We start from the raw sequence: 24,020 nt of genomic DNA, 5'->3' as shown, positions 1-24,020 counted from the left end.
TGAGGAGGAGACAGGACTGTATGGGTGAATATGTATTATTCCTTAAGCTTCCTACCTCTTATTTTTATTTTTTCTCTGCTCAGGGGAACCCAGGACAATCTATGTGGAGGGAGATAACCCAGAGACCACCCTTACAGTGCCTTACCTGAGTGAAAATGTTCCGTATAAATTCAAAGTGCAAGCCAAGACCACTGAAGGCTTTGGGCCTGAAAGAGAGGGCATTATCACCATTGAATCTCAAGACACAGGTATGCTTTGGCACCAAAGTACTTCTATCACCTGTTCTTCTTGGTGTGCTGTTAAGGGCACGTTGTCAACCAAGATGTAAAAAAATGCAGAGTTCAATTCCTTCTTTCCTACTGTAAAGTATAAATTATAGGAATTGGCTCTGGCTCTGGTCTTGTCAGGTGTTTCATGGGCCAAGGATGGTGCCTGATTACTCCCCCTGCCTAACCTGAAATGGCCATAAAGGTGAGTTGCCAGAAACAGAAAGAGAGGTGGGATGCCACAGCAGCAGGGTAACAGAATAACATAGTTGGAAGGGATCTTGGGGGGGGGGGTCTTCTAGTCTGACCCCCTGCACAAGCAGGAGGCACTATATCATTCCAGAAAAGTCCAGTCTGTTCTTAAAAACCTCCAGTGATGGAGCACCCACAACTTCTAGATACAAGCTGTTCCACTGGTTAATCCTCCTCACTGTTAGGAAATTTCTCCTTAGTTCTAGGTTGCTTCTCTCCTTGGTCAGTTTCCATCCATTTCTTCTTGTTTTGCCTTCAGGTGCTTTGGAAAATAGGTTGACCCTCCTCTTCTTTGTGGCAGTCCCTTAAATATTGGAATATCCTGCCACTCCCAGTACTTCTTTTCACTAGACAAACCTAATTCCTGCCACCATTCTTCATGCTTTAACCTCCAGCCCCCTCTTTTCTGCACTCTTTTCAGATCTCTACATCTTTTTTATGACCAAAACTGGATGCAATATTCTAAGTGTGGTCTAAGGCTTTATAAAGCAGTACTAATACTTCACGTAATTTTGATTTTGTCTGTTAATGCAACCTAGGAAAGTGTTGGCTTTTTTGACTGCTGCCGCACAGTGATGGCTCATATTTAAGTAATTGTCCACTAGGACTCTATATCACTAGTGTCACTAGGAATTAGTAAGAAGTGATCAATAAAAACTCAGCAAACCTCAAGCTGTGCTTCAGTCATCTCTGAAGTTCTGAAGATTGCACTTGTAACAAAGCAAAACACTCCAATCAGATATGGAAAACCCAAATTTCAATGGTTTGGGCTGGAGATGAGGGTCAGGGATGAGCACCTTTCAGGTTGCTTTCCTTAAATGTTGTTTTTTTGCGGGGCTAGGAACTATGCCTTCTTGCAGCTACCCATGTTCTGTGGAATACCCTTCTCCCAGAGATCTGGTAGTCCCCCATACTCCTTACCTTCTAGAAGCTCTGGAAATGCTGGCTCTTCTCACAAGCATTGGATAGGATGAGGCTAGTGGTACTTAGATGTATGCGAAATGTTGGTCCCAGGATTCCATGGGTTTTTGAAATTTTCATTGATTTTATATTCTGATTGTTTTTAATGTTTCCCGCACTATCCAGAGTTGTTGTTACAATATAAGCAGCAGTATAAGTCTTTTGAATTTTTTTTTAAATGCACATGTGAATGTGTCCTTAAAGACGCAGCGCTAGGGTAATATGGATGTGTCAAAGTTGGGTCCTCATTACCCAATTTGTGCAAATGTAATATATGGGAGTAGACAGCATCTTGAATTGTGAATCAGTTTTCCTTAACATGGACATTTTAAATATTCTTAAAAGTAATGCTGTTTTCTTAGTGATTAGAAAATTGATCTTCAAGAAGAAGCAAATGATTTTGACAAGTTTCTGCTTTTGAAGCTGTCGTCATCCCATTTTAATTCAAAGGGAGACAGATGATAAATGAGAAATGAGAGATGAACTTAATATTCAGGAAGATTAGCTGGAAATAAAAGTAACAGAATAGAGCTTTGCATGGTTACGTGAAAACAAATGTTCTGCTTTAACTTAGACACTACCTTCTTACATTTCTTCTCAAGTCATTTAAAAAATAATAATATTAGATGTAATGAGAATTAGATATCCAAGCATTGAATTAACACACACACACCCTTTCTGCTTCAGGAGTATTCTCTCAATATGGAACACATCAATTCACCAGGGAGGAAATCTTCAATCTCCCTACAGAATACAACACCCAAACGAGCATCACTCACTCCCTACTGGATCCTTTATATGCAGGTAAAAAAAAGGGGGGGGATGATGGAAATAGGGGTTGCCTTGATTTCCAATAACCTCACTAAGATCTTTGGGACAATATTAATGAAGAGTATCTAGGATTCATCTCAGAGGAGAACAAACCTGAATCTCTAGACTCTGGGATCGCAAGGGGAAGGTTGAAATCTTCATTCAGAAATAGTTAAACGAGGATGAAGGGAATCCAGTCTACTCCTGAAGTTGTGTTTATGCTAATGTTAAGAGAATGTGGGCCTTTATGCCACTTTCCTTGTCTTCCATTCTACTTCAAGAAAAATAAAGAGATTTTTTTCCCTCTAGAAAAATGAATGAACAGGCCCTTTCATATATACGTAGCTTTACTGAATGGCAATGTATTATTTTCATAGTATAAGGAAATTGTCCATCACGGCTAAGACCAGGAACAGTGGCAGAGCAGTTATTTCTAAATTAAAGAACTGCTTTTTTTTGGTACAAAAATTAAATGGAGACTTCTGACCAAAAAAGAACTCTGTTTCTGCTTAAAGCACACTATGACCAGCATCCCAACTCCATTCAGGAATCTGGAAAGGATTACCGTATGATGCACCTTCCCCCCCCCCAAAAGAGGGTGAAAATTTGGGTATGTCTTACACACCGAATGTAATCCCACCCACCCCTGCCAGAGACCAAAAACCCAAGGCATGGAGGTAGCAATGGTCTGTGGCAATCCCTGCAGCCTGGAACAGCTGATTGGGGTTATTCCGGCAGGCTAATCCACCTGCCAATCAGCTGTGCTGAATCAGGCTGCAATAAGTGCTAAAGATCACCTGGCTGGTCAGAATTTGCAGCAGCAATCACATTCAGAAAGCACACACAAGTAACTGATTCACCAGGATTCAAAATAATAATTATATATATTACCAAAAGCAAGTTTTCCAAGGTAGCAGTAAATACAAGCAAAACACAGTTTCATTTTCAGTTCTTGGCTAAGCCAGGCTCCTTCCTGTCTCCTTGTTGTTCCCACAGCAAATTTCAGAGTCCAAATAGCCTTCATTGGCTGACTTTAGTTGCTATGCCTATTCATTGGCTGACCTTGTTACCATGTGTCAGCTGAATACCATGGATGCTGGTAGGCAAAGGCATAATTTTTCATCTTATTTTCCTCCCCAAAAACTAAGATGCATCTTATACTCTGGAGCGTCTTATACCCCCAAAAAATATGGTTTATTAATCACACAAACAGTGCTGAGTGCCTGCAGTTACACCCATCAGGTCTTTTATGATAGATATCTGTGTTGCTTTATATGTAAAACCTTTTAGGTTATGGATGATGTCACGGGATATGAAAAGGTCTCTTTTAGATGATATCAGAAGCATGACTTCAGGAAGGGCGGAGATATTTACTACCTCAAAGGGGGCTTGGCTCTTTCCCAAGTGTCTGAACAGGTCTAGGGATATCAGATAAACGGCTCTAGAGTGTTCCTAAATGCAACCAGTGCAGGGGCAGAAGCCATAAAAGTGACGCTTAGGGATTACAAAACAAAAAATAAACTATGTTAAGCTTTCACATAGGTATGGCCATGTGTTTGTGCACATATACACATTGAACACACTTAATCCATCATTCAATTACAGTTTAGTGAATAAACCACAATTAGGTGGGTTTGCAAAGTGCACTTTTATATATTTGGGTTTACATCACATACTCAACAAAAACCTAAACAGCCAATTTTATGCTTTAAGAATGAACTGCAAATCTAGCCATGGTGAAGTTGCTGTTTGTGCAATTTTTATTCTGTCCCTTTGTTTCAGATGGGATGCTGATGACCACTCAGCGAGTGGAAAGTGGCGGCACCCTTACCAAACAGATCACCAAAGAATACATCACCAGTACAATGTCCAGCAACAGTGGAACATTCTCCAGACAAACAGAGAGACAATTCTATGAAGCTTAAGCCGCACAAGGAAACTGCCCAAAAGAAACTCAAATTTCAACAAGATGTTCTGTGGCCATCTTCCAGATGGGAGCGGATGGCAACCTCCGTGCTCCATTAGCCCTAAAAGCCACTTATTGGCCATTGCTTTTGAAATATCACCAGGTGATATCTGCACACAGTCTAGCTCAGTGATGGCTAACCTTTTCGGCACCCACCGAATGCCAAAAAGGGAGCACTTCGTGCTGGAAAATGTACTTCTGGTTTCCGGTGCATAGATGTATGCTGGCCAGCAAGTCTTCCAGTTACTGCGTGCATGCGCACATGCTGATCGGTTGGCCAACGCACATGCTCACACCAGAAAACGGAAGACCAGCTCTTCCGGTTACCGGCACTGCTGCACACACAAAGGCCCACTGATTGGTACGTGCACATGCCTGCCAGAAACCCGGAAGAGGAATTAGCGACACCGTGCGTGCCAGGCATCATGGCTCCGGCTGCCACTTCAGATACGTGTGCCATAGGTTTGCCATCACGGGTCTAGCTGGTAACCTAGCATCTTGTGAAAGGAGCTTTTAACAAGACACTTGGTTCTTGGCTAGTTCAACTCTGAGTCCAGCTCATGAATATCTGCTTTGCTGCTCCGGATTTGGTTTGAAATCCTTACCTCAGACCATCGCTTTTCACTTTGCATATTTTAACTGGATCTCTTCCTCTTTGTTGATGTTAACACCATCCTCAGTTTTTTTTTTCTTTTGAGCACGATAACATCCTGTTTGTCACATACATTCCTTGCAATGCAGAGGAGTTAATCCAACTGCTGTATAGTAGGTTATAAAATCCCATGCTGTGCAGTATATAGGAATTCATTAACAGATTAACAAAAAAAGACTATTTTATGGTGTAAGGTTGCTAAAATATATGCAGGTAGTCCTCGTTTAACAACTGTTCAGCAGCCACTTGCAGTTGCAACCATAATTTTTAAAAAGTAATTTTATGACCAATCCTCATGTTTATGACCTTTGTGGGTTATAAAGCAAAGGACAGTTGAAGTGCTGTGGCTTCAGTTTTTTAGAAGCTGCCCAGGAATTCTTCGGTGAGAAAGTCAGAATGCAATTACGTGGCATCTTATCTATCTAAATCAGGGTTCTCCAAGCTTGTCAGCTTGAAAACTTGTGGGCTTCAACTCCATACTAGCTGAAGAATTCTGGGAATTGAAGTCCACAAGTCTTAGATTTGACAAGTTTGGCAACCTCTGATCTAAATGACAGTTTACTCATCAATGCCAATCATCACGCAAGGTGTGGGTAATGCTAGCTGGCTTATCCTGCACCCCATATGAAGGTGCCCCATAGTTGTAGGTGGTTCTCAGAACAGATGGATATAATATTTCTTGAAACTGAACGTTTGATCAATGCTACTAGAGTAGGAAGAGTAATGCAGCTGTGCCCATTCAGGCAAAATGTATCAGTCTGGAGCTCTTAGAATCTCATATTCAGTGCTGTGAATCATTCATAAGAGATGAAATTATTAAAGTTCCTGGACTGTCTTTGAAAGGGCAAGATTTCTTTCACATTCAACAGATCAAATCATTTCTTCCTAGAAGAAGCTGCATTAACTTTTATTTCCAGAGCTTTCCATTTCTTTTTCTAATATGATTTCCTGTTTCTTGTAAACTCTTACTATTGATTATTAAACTTTTCTCTCAGAGTTAAGAGGTACACATCTTGATGTAATCCAAAGAGTCACTGAGTCTAATGACCAAATTTCTTTTAGTAAGACGGTCATTCTAAACAGAAGTTTTAAAAGGCCTCCTATGCTTTCACTGATGTATAATGAAAAACACATTATAATGTAAATTACATGTTTGTAGATTATTATGGCTTGTAGAGCTTGATGGAATTAAGTACATATGCAGTTTCAGTATTTCAGAAATCTGACAGATGGTGCTTTGGACCAGATAGCTTTGTATTGCACTTAATAAACATTTTCTCTATGATCACAGCTATTTTTTTTCCAAATATGATATGTTAAAAAAAAAAAACAGCTTGACTGCTAATGAGGTCAATGATGCAGATCTTGTACAAACCTAAACCTCAATAGGTTTACGCAGTAAAAGCAAAATATATAACTTCTACCTGAAGATGTTACTAAAATAATCCAACAGCCAAAATCAAAAGGATATAAAGTTGTCGAGATTAGCATTAAGAATTAGCATCAATAGCAATGTAATCTGTCTTTAAAACATGTTGTATGGGCAAAGTTAAGTTTGCATCAGTTTAGCAGCTGAGATACACGTGAAAAATAATTGAATAGCTTTTGTAAATACATTACAGTGCCAAGCTGAAACTCATTTTTAACATAACTGTTGCCACTCCAAAACATACAGTTGGGATAGTACTGTTGGGATATATAATGACTGCACAAAACACTAAGCTTTACATAACAACACAGGCTAGGCACATGATAATTTAAAATCTGCTTAGTGGCCAGTTGTTGTTAAAAATGTATTGACTAGTTTACACATTACTAATCCCTGATGTGTTTAACCCTGGTTTATTATGACATTGTGCTTATGCATAACATTGGTTTAATAAACTGAGGTTTACAAATGAAGGCTAGGTCACAATCATGCTAAAATGAAAACCAATTAACCACTAAAGGTTTCCTACAAGGGAACATAGCCAATTACTTTAACGTGACAATCATACATTCTATTGCAAGAAAGGCTATCATTATTGTAAATTTTGCTCAATTTAGGTTATGTATGTCTACTGGATCAGAATTGGGTCAGATGGAGACAGATGATAAATGCATCACGACATCATACAAATTACACAACTTACATCTGTGCATTAGAAGTGACGATGCTATTACACTTCTCATAAACATTATGATGCCTATTTTATTTTGACTTCACTGTGACTGACTATACTGCCACTTTCTACCACATTTGTACCAATTATATGGGTTGAGGGTATTATCTCGCACCAGCCCATCCTTGTCAGTAACAAATGATAATATGAAATGCAATGGAGAAACTCATCACAAAGTGACTCGATTTAAGAGATGTTTAGTCGGTAATCCATTATTGGAAGATCATTTGTTGGTTAAGCAAGGAGGAGAGAATAGGAGCAATATTTAGAGCATAATGTAAAAGAGACAGCCTATTTCCATGATTAGTCTCTGCTTGGAAAGATAAAAAGGAATTGCTTTAGCGTTGTGGAGTTTATGCCAGACTTTCCCAGCCTCAGTATTTCCATCCAGGTTGTTGAAGGAACTTATTTCAAAAAACTGTATGCAGAAATCAAGGACTGTTTAATCAAACTCATTACAGTCTTTCTCTGAAAAGGAAAGTCAGTGCCAAAAACTGTCCTGCAAATCAAACAAAAATCTCTTTTGGACTCTTGGCTAAAAGAAAAAAAAATCTGTGCGTGCACAGAGATTTTCACTTACTTCACTTATTTTATGGAAGTAGTCAAGACTTTGTTCCAAGCTAATGTCCCAGGAAGCTGTCCAAAAATGTCATGCTTTTCTTATCACTTTTCTTAGTGAATCCTACAGGCCAGATGGAAGAGCTTTCATGACAGGAGGTGTATTTTAGATCCATCGGCGGGTTTCGTGAAATAGAATGTCGCTGTCCTGCTGTATTTCTCCTAATCGATAAAAGCAAAATAAATAAATAAATCATGAAGTGCAATGATCTGAATGATCAAGGAACACAAACTGCATCAGGAGAAAAAGTGGGGAAATCTGATTTGGGGCATATCAGATGGCTATATATCAGTCAGAGGGCAATTATTAACAGGTAAACTAAAGACGAAAACTATTTTGGTGTTGTGGTTAAGGCATCAGGCTAGAAAGACTCTAACTTCCAATACTGTCTTAAGCACAAAGCCAGCTGGCTGACCTTGGGCTACTCACTTTCGGACCCAGGACGCAGACAAGGATAAACTACTTCTGAAAAAGTAGTTTATCCATGCCAGGAAAATGGCAAAGATTTGTTCAAGCAATCTCCAATAATCGGACACAATTGAATAACCTCAAAGACATTATCAGCAAGCATATGAGTTTGATCAAACAGCAAATTTAGCAATAGAAAACATGTGCTAATAATGGGCGTTTAAGCCAGGAATGGACAAATGTTCTCCCAAATATTCTGGTCTTCTACTGCTGTAGGAAAAACTGTCAAGGTATTAAACACCCAGAAGGCAGCAGATTGCCTGTGTCTGGACTGAAGACTTTTTATCCAAACAACAACAGTTCTAATAGCAACAGAAAGAAACAGCTCTTAACAGACTGTGGAAGATAAATAGGAGGTGGACAAGACAGTTTCTATGCTCCCCAGCACAGATTTTTCTCCTCAGAACTAAATTCATCTATTCATGCTAAAATCCATGCTGTTAAAATCTTTCTTTCTCACACACAGACACTTTCTACCGTACTTCATTCCTCTAAAAACATAAAAATGCTTTCCATGCAATTAATGACATTAGGCATCTGAAAAAAATATTCCATGCGTGGACCGTTTTATGTATGCAGCTGTTGGCCTGTATACAGAACAAAATAAGGGTGTTTTGTTGCAGTATGGACTGAAATGTGGTAGTTCTGGACAAATGTGGTTTAGAATGGGGAGCAAGGGGGGGAGGGGAAATCCAAGATGGAGCGTTTTCCTTGATGCTGGTGTGTGGGAACATGGTGCCTGGTACAGCAGAACCTCAGAGAGAAAAGGAGGCAGGTGCAAGATGTAGCAGTGGGACATTGTCATCAGTGGTTGGAAACAGGCAGAGGACAAAAGGAAGATGCTGGGAATTCAGGGCCCAGAAGGATATGCTTGGAGCCTGTTTCTTCCTGCTGGGATCATCTCAGGAATAAGCAGGCACATAAGGCCAATACACTAGTGGCAGGTTACGCTGATGGAAGGCAAAAACACAGGGTTAGGGTTTTTGTTTCAGGGTATAAATTCAGATCCTTAAAACTGTTCTTAGTTTCACAGTGAGGAATTAGACTACAAAAGAGAGCTAGGAAGAAAAAATAAGACTGGATTCCTGAATGAAATTTATTGATGATTTTGGAATTTTTGATATCAAAAACAACCGCATGCATTGATTGCATCCTTTATTCTAATATACCATATTTTTCGTACTACAAGATGCACCAGCGTATAAGACGCACAAAGATTTTGAAGAGGAAAACAAGAAAAAAGGTTTTTGGCCTCTGCACATCCGGTTTTTGCCCTCCCTGGCCCCCAAGAGCACTCTACAGGTTTCCCAAACCCTCTGCACATCCCATTTTAGGGAAAAACAGGTCCATTTTAGTGAAAAGCGGGTCCGTTTTTGGCCTCCCAATCCCCTATGCATCCCGTTTTTGCCCTTCCCAGCCCTCAGGATGATTCTGCAGCCTCCCAAACCCTCTGTGCACCGTTTTTGCGGGTTCATTTTGGGCAAAAACGGGACACCGTGGGGCAGGGTTTCAGGAAGCCAAAAAAGGCCGTATTCGGTGTATAAGACACACCGACATTTCCACGCTCTTTTAGGTGGGGAAAAAGTCTGTCTTATACTCTGAAAAGTACAATATATCTGTCCCCAGAGAGTGTGCTTTGTATCTAGAAGAACTAAACACAGGATCCAAGAAATGGGACAAGCAGGACGGGGTTTCAGAAAGCCAAAAATGGCCATATTTGGTTTATAAGATTCGGTTTATAAGATGCACCAACATTTCCACCCTCTTTTAGGGGGAGAAACATCTGTCTTATACTCCGAAAGGTACAGTATATTTATCCCCAGAGAGAGTGCTTTGTTTCTAGAAGAACTAAACACAGGATCCAAGAAGAAAAAGCTGATGTTAAAATTCTGCTCATCTCTGTTGTAAATGAGAGAAATGTACCAGCAAATCCGCTCTTGCAGCCTGATGAACCACATACCTTGATATGTTTCAGAACTTTTTCTGCAGCTGCCGATTCAAGAAGAGTTACGGTGCAACCTCCAAAACCGCCACCAGTCATTCTGCTACCATAAACTCCAGGCACTTCCATGGCAGCAGCTACCAGCTCATCTAATTCTGGACAGCTAACTTCATAATCATCCCTGATGGGAGGAAAAATAAGTGATTTTTAAACAAAAAATGTGTGTGGGGGGGGGGACCCCTTGTTAATTACTATCTGGAAGATAGGAAGCTACCCACAAAGGGGGAAAAAACGGTTAGGAGTTACACTAGACCAAATCAATATAATGATAGACATGGGATGATATTACAGAAATATCCAATTCTCACCTTGGGATGCATTAAAGCAGACCTGGGCATTTTACGGCCTTGGACCACATCCAGTTCTTTGGCTGTCTCTATCCAGCCCACATGAGGGCAACCAGAAATTAGAAATCAAATGTAAATAAGTGTACTACACTATGCATGCAATACAAGTGATTGCTTTTAGTTTGAAGATGACTGCTTTTTTTTTTTTCCAGTTTACCTTTGTGCAGGCATTCCTGCCTACACACCTTCACAGCCCTATTTGTTCAGCCTTCCACAATAGTCTCAATTTCTCACATAGCCTCTTGGAACAATGAATTGCCCACCCCTGCATTAAAATGTATCACTTGCAACAGATAAATTCTACGTCAGAGTTCCCCAAACTTTCGGGGTTCGCGGCCCAGAGCGGGAGGGGGAAAGGGGATGATTTGGTGGGAGGAACAGGTGCGTGTGCATGTGTCTGTGAGCATGTCTGCAACATATGCGGTGAGGCTTGTGTGAGTGGGGCCACAAGCACTCGCAATGACACTTGTGCAAGTTGGGCTGCGACTACCTGCTCCGCTTGTAGCGATGCTCGCGCATGTGGGGCTGTGCGCACATGCTGGCTACTCACGCAGCCCAGTGGAGATCAGGCCACAGTAGTGGCCTACGGCCCAGACGTTGGGGATCCCTGTCCTATGTCATTACACTGTATGTAGATCTTTGTTGCTGGGATATGGAAAGAATATGATGTGCCAAACTGACTTCATTTACTCTTAGGCAGAAACACCCCATGTGGAACAAATATGATTAAGGCAAAGAATCCAGTCTAGACTTTTGTCTTATTTAAAAAATATGTCTTAGCTGGCCAAGGCATGACAGATGGTGTTTATGGGTTCATCTAATGTTTGTTTGTTCATCTAACAAACAACAATCATTTAGAATGTAAGAGGAATAAAAAGTAGTAGGTTTACATTAAGATGTCCTTAATTTTGTGAAACCAAAGAGATGTACAATAGATGTACAATACAGGTCATCCTCAACTTACGACCACAACTGAGCCCAGAATTTATGTTGCTAAGTGAGACATCTGTGAAATGAGTTTTGATTTTATGACTTTTCTTGCCACAGCAAGAACATCACTGCAGTTGTTAAATGAGTAACACGGTTGTTAAGTGAATCTAGTTTCCCCAATGATTTTGCGTGAGAAGGTCGTAAAAGGGGATCAAATGACCCTGGGACATTGCAACCGTCATAGAAGTGAGTCAGCTGTCAAGCATCAAAAACCAGGATCATGGGGATGCTGCAACGGTCATAAGTGTGAAAAAGGATCATAAATCACTTTTTTCAATGCCGTTGTAACTTCAAACGGTCACTAAGTGAACTGTTGTAAGTCAAGGACTACCTGTAAGGTGTGTTGATCTTCTGCAAGAAATAGCTTCGTGTACATCCAATCTGGCTAACCTTTTTTGGATCGCGTTCCAAATGCGGGGGGAGCGCGGGTGTTGGTGGTCATGCACGGATGTGTTCATACCCATAATGGTATGCGTGTGACCCCAGTGCACATGCGTGTGCAACCTCCCCCCACGCACATGCGACCAGCACTCCCCCCCCCCCCCGCTTTTGGCGTGCTTTTTTCACCCTCCCCAGGCTTGAGGCTTTCTGAAGCTTCTGGAGCACACAAAAAACTGCCATACAGGCAAACCAGAAGTTCTGGAATGGACTTCCAGTTTGCTTGTAGGGCCGTTTTTCAACCTCCGGGGCCTATAGGAGGGTTCCCTGAAGCCTCCGGAGGGCGAAAAACAGCCTTAAAAGAAGGCTGAAGTCACCTCGCGTGCCCTAACAAATGGCTCCGTGTGCCATTGCGTCACCATCACGGACCTAGACTCTATATCAGCTTCAGACTGTTTCCTTACCTTAAGGAATTGTGGCTCTCTACCATTAGCTCTCCAAACCTCTTATAATCCCTGGTCTCCAGAGCCTCGGCTGCTCTAGCTGTGCGTTCAATCTCCCCAATCACATGCTTGGCTCGCTTGTACATCTCCTTACTCAGGAGGCTCCTGGACTCTGGAAAGAGAGAAAAAAGCAAAACAAAACAAGATTCAATCAGGGCTCAAAAGTTAAAAATTATCCCCAATGGAAAGTTTTGAGTTTTCTGTCACCTCCTGTGTGATAGTACAGGGAATAGTCCTCATTTAGCAACTGCTCTGTTCAGTGACCATTTGCAGTTAACAACAATCATGAAAAAGTAACTTTACAATCCATCCTAACATTTGACTTTTGCAGGTCTGTAAAGCAAAGGCAAGCCGAAGTAAGATCGTAAGCACAATCACCTTAGCAACTGTTTTGCTTAATGACTGAGTTACCATCTCCCCTTGCTCTGCAACAGACACACAAAACTTCAGATGTTCTGAAGGTTGGAAGCTGACATGCCCCCACCCCCCTTTTCCAAATCGTGTTTACCCTCTAAGTCTGACATGCTGGCTTCTCTCAGGCTTGCCTTTCCCAGAAACCTGGCTGCCTCTTCGCACTGACGCCGGCGTGTGGGATATTCGCTGCCTGTCAAAGTGTGTCGTACATTGGAGTTGGTGATGAGAACAACTAAGTCTGGGTCAGTCAAAGGGACCAGGCGAGTTTCCAATGACCTTGAATAACAAGAGGACATAACTCGATCACACAAAATGATCCTAAAGGTGGTTGCTGGGTTTAGTGACTTACACATAAGAAATACCGAAAAGAGCTGTCATTATAAACGAAAGTGCACTGTCCACATAAAACAACTTTAAAAATGCAGTGCTTTAAACTTTGTTTTAATATTTATTTTATTTTAATTTAATTCAAACATCATCTTTTATTAAACAGTGTGTCATCTGGGTACATATATTTTGTGCAAATATTTTATACAATAACAATTTGCAGCCATATTTATTATTTTATCTATTCTTAACTTAATACTAATACTAATATATACGATACCTAATACTATAACAATCCTCTTCTTAACTTAATTAACTTTGTTAAAACATTTTCTCTATTTCGCTCTTCTGCTTTTTTCCACTTTTCATATTTATTCTCTAACCATTGATAAAATGGTTTAAATTTTAAATCCACATTCTGAATTCTAAAATGTACATGAGTTGGGTATGTGTTACATTCTAACGATTTCTAATATTCTATAAAAATATTCATACAATCATTAAAAAGTGGTCTTAACTGTCAACTTAAAGGACATGGATTTAGCTCTATCCCTAGCCTCAGCAACTCACCCAGGGCTTAAGGTACAAGGGTTATCTGAACGCTCTTTGAGAATTTTATTCCACAAATACTTTACAAGAAGCTTTTTTTTTTGACCGAGCAACATCATCCTTCTTCTCTTTTGAATACTCTGAGCCTAGTTAGATGAGATAACTCATCTGTGGAGATTCATAACTCATCATCTCTCTACATAGATGGAAGAAGTCACAAGAGAATGACTTATTGCCACATTCTAACCTGCAGTCTATCAGCAAGGCATGTCCTTCCTTCCCCATCATGGAGATAAATTGGTCCATGATACCACAAGGCATCATTGCAAAGGTGTGTTCTGCTTTCTGGCACACCAGTGCCCTAGTAACTGGATCCATGTCATCTGTACCAAAGAAGAAAAATATCCACTGACAATTTAGTACTTTATTTCCAGATAAAGGAAAGAGGGCCAAATATAAAAATGTTTGATATTCATATATCAAAACAAGTCAAAACATGCAGATGTATAAAAAGTGTAGCCTTCTAGTGCTTGTTTTCTAGGAGTTGAGCTCTTCAGAATGGGCATGGCCAAGAAAATCAGCCCATGTTCCAATCAGTTACTTTATTTTCCCCCCCAAGTTTTTTATTTTTTATAAATAACTCAAATTAATGTGTAAACAGTGTGGCACCTTACATTCAAATGCAAATAAAACTAATAAAGATAATCATAATTATTACATTCAATCCACTTATGTATTTTAATAATAACACACATTTATATTAGGTTACAGTCTATCATTGTTCAATCATTCCACATTTCTCGTTATTACTTTTATTTTGTTATATAAAAATGTATACGTTAATACTCCCCCTTCTCTTATTTCTATTACTTATTCTAGCTTTTAATCATGTCACCCTTGTTAGGCAACTTTTTCTTTCTTTCTTTCCTATCTAACCTCTAAGCATGTCACCTACCTAAAAAAAAAAAGAGAGAAAAAGCAAATCAGAACAACAAAAAAGAGAAATCATCCATCCATCCATCCATCGTCTCTTGCCCACATCAATACTTTAATTGCTATGCTATAAAAAGAGAGGGAAATGGAAAAGCAAATCAAAACAACTGTAAAAAAAAAAATCATCTATCCGTCGTCTCTTGCCAATATTGTCTCTTCAATACTTTAATTGCTATTCTTTTTTTTAACTTGGCTCCAAAATTACTCTCTTAAATCTTTATCTCTGTCTACATCTGCTTCTTGGATGTTCAATCTAGGTTACTTTATTGTTCTCTGCCTATTACACAGGAATCTGTCCGAGTGGTCAGACCTAGCTCTCTTGTGTTTATATAGTGAATCCAGGCTGATTCCATGCCTGAACCCCGCTTCCAGAAGGGATAGTTGTTCTCCAAGAATCCTTGATACGTTGTGTAAATTCAGCTGCTGTGTTTTGTAAACAATGACTAATGCCTTAGAGCAGGGGTGTCAAACTCACGTTATCATGGCGGCATCATGTGTAGTATCGGGACTTTTCCCCCCTTCGCTAATCTGGGCACAGGCATGGTCAGCGCATGACGCATCTGGCTCATGGACTCCGAGTTTGGCAGCCCTGCCTTAGAGGGTCATCCGCTAACTAAATTCTAATCCACTGTTTGGTTTTTAACAGTGATCATGCAGCTGCTTGGAAAAGAGAACACCAGAACCTATATAGGTTAGTCTTTCTCTAGCACTGGTGTGTGTGTGTGCTTCCCTGAGTGGTAGCAGCTTTCTAATTTGGCAGAATATTTCCCAACCATTTGAAGTTGCCAGGGATTGCAACACATCTCTACCAACACGTTTTCAGCTGTGGTCAACCTCAGTCTCATTTTAGCTAACAAAGTTGAAAAGGGGGTAGAAATTTCAGGTTGAAAAGTATACCCTAGACCAGCCTTCTAAAGGGCTACTGAAAAAAATCTGGAATTGGTTGATGATGACAAAGGAAGGCAGGAAACATTCTTTGCTTCCATCTCATTGTCTGGATTTTGCCCCTCAGCCCCTAGCCTACCCCCCTACATGGCTGTGCTCCAGGTAGGTCATCTCTCCTCTCAGAATTCCCAGTAAAGCTGGATGTGTTGAAACCAGGTTTCTTTGTTCTAATATTTTTCTATAGTCCTTTTGAGGGTAAATAAGTATATTTCAAATGTCACTGTTGGCACCCTAAACTGGTTGAGTGTTCTTTTAAGTTATTTTCCTGGTAGGTTAAGATCGGGGATTGAGAAATAAAGCCTTATATTCTCTCTCTCATTAACTCAGATTAGTTGGGTGAAATATTAACAGTTATCCTTAATTGGTGGAAAAATAGGAGATATGAAAAACAAAATGCACCTTCTGTTTTTTTAAAAAAGAATGATTGCTTAGTTTGTCACAAGAGCTTCTTTTTCTCTTCCCTGGTTGTTTGTTTCCTTTTCCATCACTTTAATTTCCCTTACTATCAACTGCCTCTGAAAGAAAGAAAGAAAGAAAGAAAGAAAGAAAGAAAGAAAGAAAGAAAGAAAGAAAGAAAGAAAGGAAGGAAGGAAGGAAGGAAGGAAGGAAGGAAGGAAGGAAGGAAGGAAGGAAGGAACTTTGAGAGAGGATTGAAAGAAGAGAGGCAGTTGATGGTGGTGCAAGTTAAAGTGATGGAAAAGAAGGAAAAATAACTTCCTTCCTTCCTTCCTTCCTTCCTTCCTTCGATGTATCCAGTTAGCACTTCACTTGCTTTAAAAGGAATGCAAGTAATCTGCTGTTTCATCACAGACATGGTATAATTCTTACCAGGAGAGAGCTGCTGCAGGAAGGTGTACATGGCCACTTCTAAGGAGGCTGAACTTGAGAGACCACCCCCTATTGGTACATTACTCTCTATCACAACATCAAAGCCTGGGAGGGGGCCAGCTATAATGAAACAGAAGAGCAGCACAGAGAGAAAACAACATAATTCAAGGCGTCCTGCAAATAATCTGTAATTTAACAAGCTATTCTGAAAAACATCATATTTAACTAACAATCTGTCAGAGTTATGGAAAGATGCTTTGTTTAAGTTAAGGGCTACACTTTTTTAAAGGAGTTAAAGACACAATGGCTGGAATTGCCTATCCCACTGCTATCTTGGCTTTGTGGGTGATGGGAACCCATTTAGCAATAGCACTTAGCAATATCACTTTCCAGTGCTTTACAGCCCTCTCTAAGCAGTTTATAGAGTCATCCTATTGCCTCCAACAATCTGGGTCCTCATTTGACCACCTCGGAAGGATGGAAGGCTGAGTCAACCTTGAGCCGGTGAGCCACAAACTGCCAAACTGTTGGCAGCTGGTGATCAGAAGTAGCCTGCAGTACTGCACTCTAACCACTACGTCACCACAGCTCTAATTGGTTTGTATTTAATGGGTTATAAGGCAACCACAGTTTAGCATTCCGTGAGAGAGATTGAGAAGAAAATCTTCCTAAAGCCCTACTAAGAGAGGGGACAAGGAATATTTCAATGTCTCTATTGAATAATGTTATATTATAGACCTCCATCGCCTCATTCCTGCTGAAGAGGAGAGTCTGTGGTGGTAGATAGTCACATGGGGAAAGAGCAGAGTTTTGACTGCATTGTTGTAGCTGCCACCTAAAGTTTCTTTACTCCCTCCTTATGGATGCCCCAACTGCCGAATAATGTAATAACCTCAATCTTTGATTGGTTTTGGATCTTACCTTTATAATGGTGGATAACCCCTTTTACATAATTAGCCCAGCGAGGTTCTCCGGGTTTCAAGGAAACACCTTCCCTGGGAAGGGGAAACTGCACAATTTTAGGCTCTTCCGCTTCCTCTGCAGTTGTAGTTATGGATATCATTCCATCTTCCCTTGGACTCCCAACCATGACTGTCCTCATCTGTATGGCCTGAAGAAACAGAGTGCTGTATAGGGTTGCAATGGAAAAATCAACTGATCTTCCAGCAGTTGATGAACTACAACTCTCAGTGCCCTCCACCACAGGCTGGGACTGCTAAGAATTGTGGCTCTGCAACATCTACAATAGGTGTGTCATGTCCAATGTAACTAAATAGAAAAGATGGGTAAGATTCCTAAAAAACACTTTCTGCATGGTATTTTCCCATGCAGGAGCCCAAGAATGAATAGAAAGGAGGATAGCAATAGCAATAGCAGACTTATATACCGCTTCATAGGGCTTTCAGCCCTCTCTAAGCAGTTTACAGAGTCAGCATATTGCCTCCACAGTCTGGGTCCTCATTTCACCCGGAAGGATGGAAGGCTGAGTCAACCTTGAGCCGGTGAGATTTGAACTGCCGAACTGCAGATAGCAGTCAGCTGAAGTGGCCTGCAGTACTGCACTCTAGCCACTGTGCCACCTTGGCTCTAGGATGAAGAATATGAGTAGGAATGTAGATATTAGAAGCAGAAGAATGACTCTTCCTGAAGTTTTTAATGTTGGTCACTTAGGACAATTATTATGATGGAGACAATCCTTTGATTTGTAATGATTTATCCAATATAGTCCTTAGAAACATTGAATATGCCTATTAACTGATTTGTGTGAAAACATGTTTCCCAAAATATACAATTGCTGACTTCACACATCACACCTGGATAATCTATGGCTTAATATTGTGCAAACACAGCCAGTGTGATGAGTCTGGAGCTCAATGTATTTGATGAACATTTGGATTAATTTAGTTATCCTACCTACCAGACATCCTCAGATCAGAGGTGCAGAAAATGGTATGGTAAGAACATGAATTTGGAGATGTGGAGGAAATCTTACAACACACATACAGAAATCTGCTTCCATCACACTGAATGGAGTCTGCTTATTCATACTTTCATAAATTGTCACCACTGTACAGGATATCTTGCAGAATACAAAGAAATAATTTTAATAATTTAAAATTAAGCCCATGGAAAAACAGAGAAGGAATTATGTAATTACACCATCTGTACTTCTTTAGGATGGGGAGAGATTTTTATTATCCAATGGTCATTATAGTTCAATACATCTCATGAGTTGAAGTAGGTACTTCCAAGTCTATGGGTCACAGAGACAGAGACCTCTTTAGAAAGCATAATTTCAGTTAGGGGAGAATGATGAAGCAAAGATGAAGATCGAAGATATTTTGGGGATTTAAGAGTGGATGTTTAGCATGACATTAATGTAGGCATTCCAAAAGTTATCTTTTTCCTTTAACTTAGATGCAAACAGATTCAGTAAAGGAGAAAAAAGAAAGAAACCACTTCACAGACAGTATAACAAACTATCCTGTAGCAAACTATAAACAATAAAATTACATTCTAATGGAATGTGCTGTGTAAACCTACTCTCAGGTTAACTCAGGTGTGTTGTACTCCTGAGAGTTTTGGAGTTATTGCAAGAAATTATATTCAGTGAATATCTTAGGGCGTTGTCAGAACAGCATTTTCACACTCAGGGAACTTTATTTCTTGCTAAATTTTTAGAGAAATGTCTTCATCCGGTAAATATTTTGCAACAGGAAATCATGATGTTTAGACATAAAACACAACTTTTTGTGGAACAATTTGCCTTTGAATTCATTACTATGTCAGAGAAATAAGAGAAGGGTAATGAAAGCATAAGTTGGAAAGAATAGCTTAGCATTTGCTATTTTATACTTAGTGAATATTTAACTCCACGTTTTGCAATCCAACCAGGCTTAACTCTGCTGGACATGGAAGAGATAGAAGTATTTCCGAAAGGAATCAAGTTTTCAATGGTAATCTTCAGCAACTTTACCTACCCACTGACAAAAATATTAATCTCTTTAAATACTGGCTTTCCCATATTTAGGAACAATATTACCATCTTCATGGCATTAACGGCTTTTTAAAATTCTCCTCCTCTACATCGACGAAGTCAACATGAAGGAATTTGCCCGAGAGGTCTTTGGAAAATCCCCATAAAACTGGAAGAAGCACAGAAGTTAATCTGATTTTTCTGCACGGCATTGCTTCCTTACCATAGGTAGCACGAACCCTTGATTGTAATCGGTGTGCTCTCCGATCAAATTTACCCTGCCGGGCGCCGACACTGCAATTTTAGGATCTTCCCCGCCATAAACCCTTTTATACACTTCCCGAGCGGCTGCTAGTAACGACCCCACTGGGTTGGAGTCTCTCCTTTTTTCCATGATCCCGATCCACTTTCTTAAATTGCAGGTTCCAGCGCTGAAACCATCGATCCCGGAAAGAGAGGAGACGAGATCTGCGCAGACGCACGACTGCTCTCACTCCAGCAGTTCTGAACAAGGCCCGCACCTTCGGCGTGCATTTGACGGGCTTCCAGCTCCTTGCTCCGCCAGCACAGCTCCTATATGTCCTGTAGGGGTCGCTGGTGCAACTTCAAATCTTGCCTTCGCTTTCTTGGGTTTCTTTCGCAAGGGCCAGTAAAGACTCTCTGCGCTTTTTATCTCCGGGGCAAAGAAGTAGTGTTCTCCGCACTGAGGGGGAAAAGTGCAAATCTACAAACACACACACGGCTTTGCTGTAGTTTGCATAAGTAGTGATTAGTTTGTCACTCATGTGCAATAAAGCAGGAATAAGAATAAACATGAATAAAAACACAGGAAATGGGGACAAATAAATAGGGACAGTTGGACAGGGACGGTAGGCAGGCTGGTGTGCTTATGCACACTCCTTACAGACCTCTTAGGAATGGGGTGAGGTCAACAGATAGTTTAAGGTTAAAGTTATGGGGGTTTGAGGATGTAACAACAGAGTCAAGTAGTACATTCCAGGCAAGGTTCTATGTTAATGTTATTTGAAGGGTGGAGGATAAATAAACAAAAGTGCAAAGAAAACAAAAACCTCTCCCACCTATTACCAATTAACTAACAACATCTTGGAAAAGTTCAAGTTAACTACTGTAATAACCTGAGCAGAAAGTGCTTTCAAAATTTGCAAAATCTTTTGATGTATGCACCATTAGGTCAGTACTGTTTCTTATCAATTACATAAATGATCTTCTCCAGGATGACCTATCCTCGAAATGGCACAGACCACCATTGTAATTGAGTCCATTCACCTTGTTGTTCTTTGCCTTCTCTCTTTCTTTCCAGTGTTTTTTCCTTCTTGTGTTCCCATCACAAGAGACTTTTCAAGGGAACTTCCTGTAATGGGTCCAAAATATAATTTGGCCTAATCATTTGTGCTTTGAATGTAAATTCTGGACTTGTTTTATGATCCATTTGTTTTCTTGTCTATCTGTGATATTCCTAATGTTTTCTCCAAAGTTCAACACTTTATATTCTAGTAGTACAAACTCAAGTTATTACTTTCTAAAATATCTTGTATGTTGACACTCCTAATATATATATGATTTTAGTATATTTCTTCCATCTTTGTTTGATCTTTGAATCAGTTATTATCTATTGGTGTTCTTTCACATACCAATTTGAAACCTGAATTTGGAGATTTTGGGGGGAAGATTTTTCTTGTTTTTCCATGACTGTTCCCATCTTCCTTGTCTTTTCAGATGTTGATACTATGTTCTAAAAGATTTATAAAATTACACAATGGAATATAGGTGAGTTAATAACAGCAGAAAAGAAAATAAAGAACTCCAGAGAATTAAAATCATCACACACAAGCAAGGTGCCATAGCACTCATATGCTAAATATACATGTGCAGGGCTCAATTCTAAAATACAATTTTAAAAAGAGAACATTTTGTGAATGAGGAAACGATCTCATTACATGCAAGAGTAAGGCTGGATGCCTACTTAACCTCTGTAGAATCATTATCACTATGAAGAAAAACCTGCCAAACTTGGCAGGCAACTTATGCTGTGTACGTGGCAGTCAGTACTGGTAGGGGTTAAAAACTGCTATTGGTGGCCTCCTTCCTGTAGTTCTCAAGCCTTATTCCTTTCTAGAATTTATGACTGATTGAAAACAGCTGTTTTCAAAAGAGCTGCATTGAAAGACAAAGTATTTAAACAAATACATTAGCCACACACACACCATCAAGATGTATGATGATAGACAGTCCACTGTAAAATATTCCAGTGATACTTGATTTCTGTTGATCTCATGGACAGGCTCGCTGCCTTAGAAGAGTGAGGAAAATCCTCAGGGAAGACTCACACCCTGGTCAGCCCTTCTTTATCCTCCTACATTCTGGAAGGAGATATAGAAGCATAGGCAGATGCACAAACAGGCTAAAGAACAGTTTTTATCCGTGGGCTGTCAGTCTCCTGAATGAAAAATAACTCGACAACAACATAGTATGATTGACTTGTGATGCAATGTGCAATAAGTTCACATGGTGCAATAGGACTGGGTGTTTGTTAGTAGGATTCACTGGGCTAGGGATATTTTTTGCCTTTCACTGTGAGTTGTATTGTGTTGGGGGTGTGCAGAAAGGAAGGCTCAGTCAGTCTCATTGTACACATGTTGTACTCTGACAATAAAGGTTTGAATTGAATTGAATTGAATTTATTATATTTCTAGCCGCCCTTTTCCCCAAGGGGACTCAGGGCGGCTCACAACCCAAGTCGGGGGGGGGGGTAAGGGATACAAATAGGGGGAAAAAGACATGGACAGACAATACCACAATTTAAAAGCAACTCAACAGGCACACCATTCGAGCGGGGACAGGAACTCATCAGCGCCAGGCCTGAATTTGAAGGTTTGAATTTGTTTGAATTTAACACACCCATGCAGGGTTTTTTTTAAATTTATTATAAACAATAACAGATTTATCCTTGCCATCTTCAAAGATGTTTTCCTCCAATTCTTATTCTCTTTAAGGTAAAGGTTCCCCTCGCACATATGTGCTAGTCGTTCCCGACTCTAGGGGGCAGTGCTCATCTCCGTTTCAAAACCAAAGAGCCAGCACTGTCTGGAGATGTCTCTGTGGTCATGTGGCCGGCATGACTCAACGCTGAAGGCGCATGGAACACTTTTACCTTCCCATCAAGGTGGTCCCTATTTTTCTACTTGCATTTTTACGTGCTTTCAAACTGCTAGGTTGACAGAAGCTGGTACAAGTAACGGGAGCTCACTCCATTACATGGCACTAGGGATTCGAACCAACAAACTGCTGACTTTTCTGGACAAGCTCAGCATCTTAGCCACTGAGCTACTGCTGTACATCCATACTTGTTCTACTTACTCTACTTACATACAGCTTTAGGTTAAGGTTAAGTAAGCACTGGCTTAGCTGCCAAAGGTTTGGGGTGGGGGGCTCCAATGTTACTTCCTTCCAAATCATTCTAAAAAAAGGTAAATCTTGCATTTTGGCAGAAGGTGGCATCGTTCAATCAATGTGGCTTAGGGTCAACCCTAGATCCTTGAGCTGACCTTTGTCACCTTACAGCCTTGAATTTCCTGAATGGTTTCCAATTCAAGGATTAGCGTGGTCCACGTTGGACCTCTCTTAGCTTCCGAAGTGAGCCAACGTCGAATAGCACATTTTGCCACTTGCCTGGGCTGCGTCAAACTTTAGCTGCGTATTAAAGAGACTTCACTGAACAACCACCGAATCCTGGAGACCGGCGGTAGGAGAAAACATCAACGGATTGATTGAGAGGGATTGAAGAATTAATTTTCCCGGAAGGTTTAACGACACCAATCATATCCTGGAGGGAGATACACATTGAAGTTTTGGGGCTTATTTTCACCCCTCTCCAACCCCCGGCAAGTTCGATTGGGCCGGCCCTTAGATCTCCCTCTCTCGCTCTCTCTTCCCCTCCCCTCCCGTCTCGCCGGAAGAATGGTACCTTCCAGAGTTTTGCCTGCCGCCGGGTGTTCGGACGAAGAAATTCGCTCGCGGACAGTTTCCATCGGGCGGAGGCACCAGCGGAGGCTGAATCCGGGACTTCGGACTGAGCCGGAGTCTGGGGAAAGCAGAGCCGAGCAAAGCAGACTAGGATGAGTGGGAAAGAGCCGCTCCTGGGCGCTCTGAAAGGTGAGAGAGAAAGAGAGAGATTCGCGACGGGTAATGCGAGCGGGGTGTTTGAAAAGGAAGTGTTGGGGGCTTAAATGGAGCGTGACTCTGATGGGTCACCCAGCTGTCACGGTGAAGAAATGCGCCGTAAAGTTGCCAGGTGATGAAAGGAGTTGGTTCTGTGCTAGAAGAGTGGTACCTCCCAACCAAAACACGTGTTCTCCGCTCTCCAGGTTCAAGTAATCACAGAACTCTTATCTCACTTATGGCAGCATTTTAAGATTGGATTTCTAAGGTTCCAGTTTAGAAGGGGATGGAATCAGGAAAACCGGTTACCAGAAGTCCAAGCAGTGTGCAGAAGAAATGCTGAGAGAGGGGAGGGAGGGAGGGAAATGAAAACTTAGAGGGACAATTGTCCCTTATACACGGAGATACATAGAAGAGACAATTTCATGTTTGC

General features: G+C 40.7%; 3 protein-coding genes across 11 annotated transcripts in view; 2 read left to right on the top strand and 1 right to left on the bottom strand.

Moving 5' to 3' along the window:
* Positions 1-5,240, top strand: part of ITGB4 (integrin subunit beta 4) — a 106,584-nt gene extending 101,344 nt beyond the window's left edge. For all 4 annotated transcript variants that reach the window (XM_087709926.1, XM_087709922.1, XM_087709925.1 and 1 more), the window contains 3 exons: positions 84-248; positions 2,166-2,282; positions 4,071-5,240. In XM_087709926.1, coding sequence (XP_087566052.1) covers positions 84-248; positions 2,166-2,282; positions 4,071-4,213 — 425 coding nt within the window. In that variant the 3' untranslated portion in view covers positions 4,214-5,240. The remainder of the gene's footprint in view (positions 1-83; positions 249-2,165; positions 2,283-4,070) is intronic.
* Positions 5,241-6,139: 899 nt separating this feature from the next.
* GALK1 (galactokinase 1) lies at positions 6,140-19,829 on the bottom strand. The gene is made up of 8 exons (XM_014051591.2): positions 19,632-19,829; positions 17,353-17,542; positions 16,432-16,551; positions 13,913-14,048; positions 12,884-13,065; positions 12,337-12,487; positions 10,116-10,278; positions 6,140-7,848 (listed from the first exon to the last, which is right to left on the bottom strand). Exons 1-8 carry the CDS (start codon positions 19,800-19,802, stop codon positions 7,774-7,776), a joined length of 1,188 nt encoding a protein of 395 aa, XP_013907066.2. The 5' UTR covers positions 19,803-19,829; the 3' UTR covers positions 6,140-7,773.
* A 3,550-nt stretch (positions 19,830-23,379) lies between these two features.
* LOC106556138 (uncharacterized) overlaps positions 23,380-24,020 on the top strand; it is a 33,572-nt gene continuing 32,931 nt past the window's right edge. For 3 of the 6 annotated variants that reach the window (XM_087709921.1, XM_087709919.1, XM_087709917.1), the window contains exon 1: positions 23,381-23,581. Coding sequence is in view for 3 of the 6 variants with exons in the window: in XM_087709919.1 (XP_087566045.1) it covers positions 23,545-23,581 (37 nt within the window). In the remaining 3 variants the exon portion in view is untranslated. Of the gene's footprint in view, positions 23,582-24,020 lie in introns of all 6 variants that reach the window. The other 3 variants (XR_015696005.1, XM_087709918.1, XM_087709920.1) reach the window with 2 other exon arrangements.

Source organism: Thamnophis sirtalis, unplaced genomic scaffold (assembly GCF_051295495.1).
Source record: "Thamnophis sirtalis isolate CommonGarterSnake01/CBP01778 unplaced genomic scaffold, rThaSir2_p1.2 scaffold_3, whole genome shotgun sequence".
Lineage (NCBI taxonomy): Eukaryota > Metazoa > Chordata > Lepidosauria > Squamata > Natricidae > Thamnophis > Thamnophis sirtalis.
This window is presented reverse-complemented; position numbering and strand designations above follow the sequence as displayed.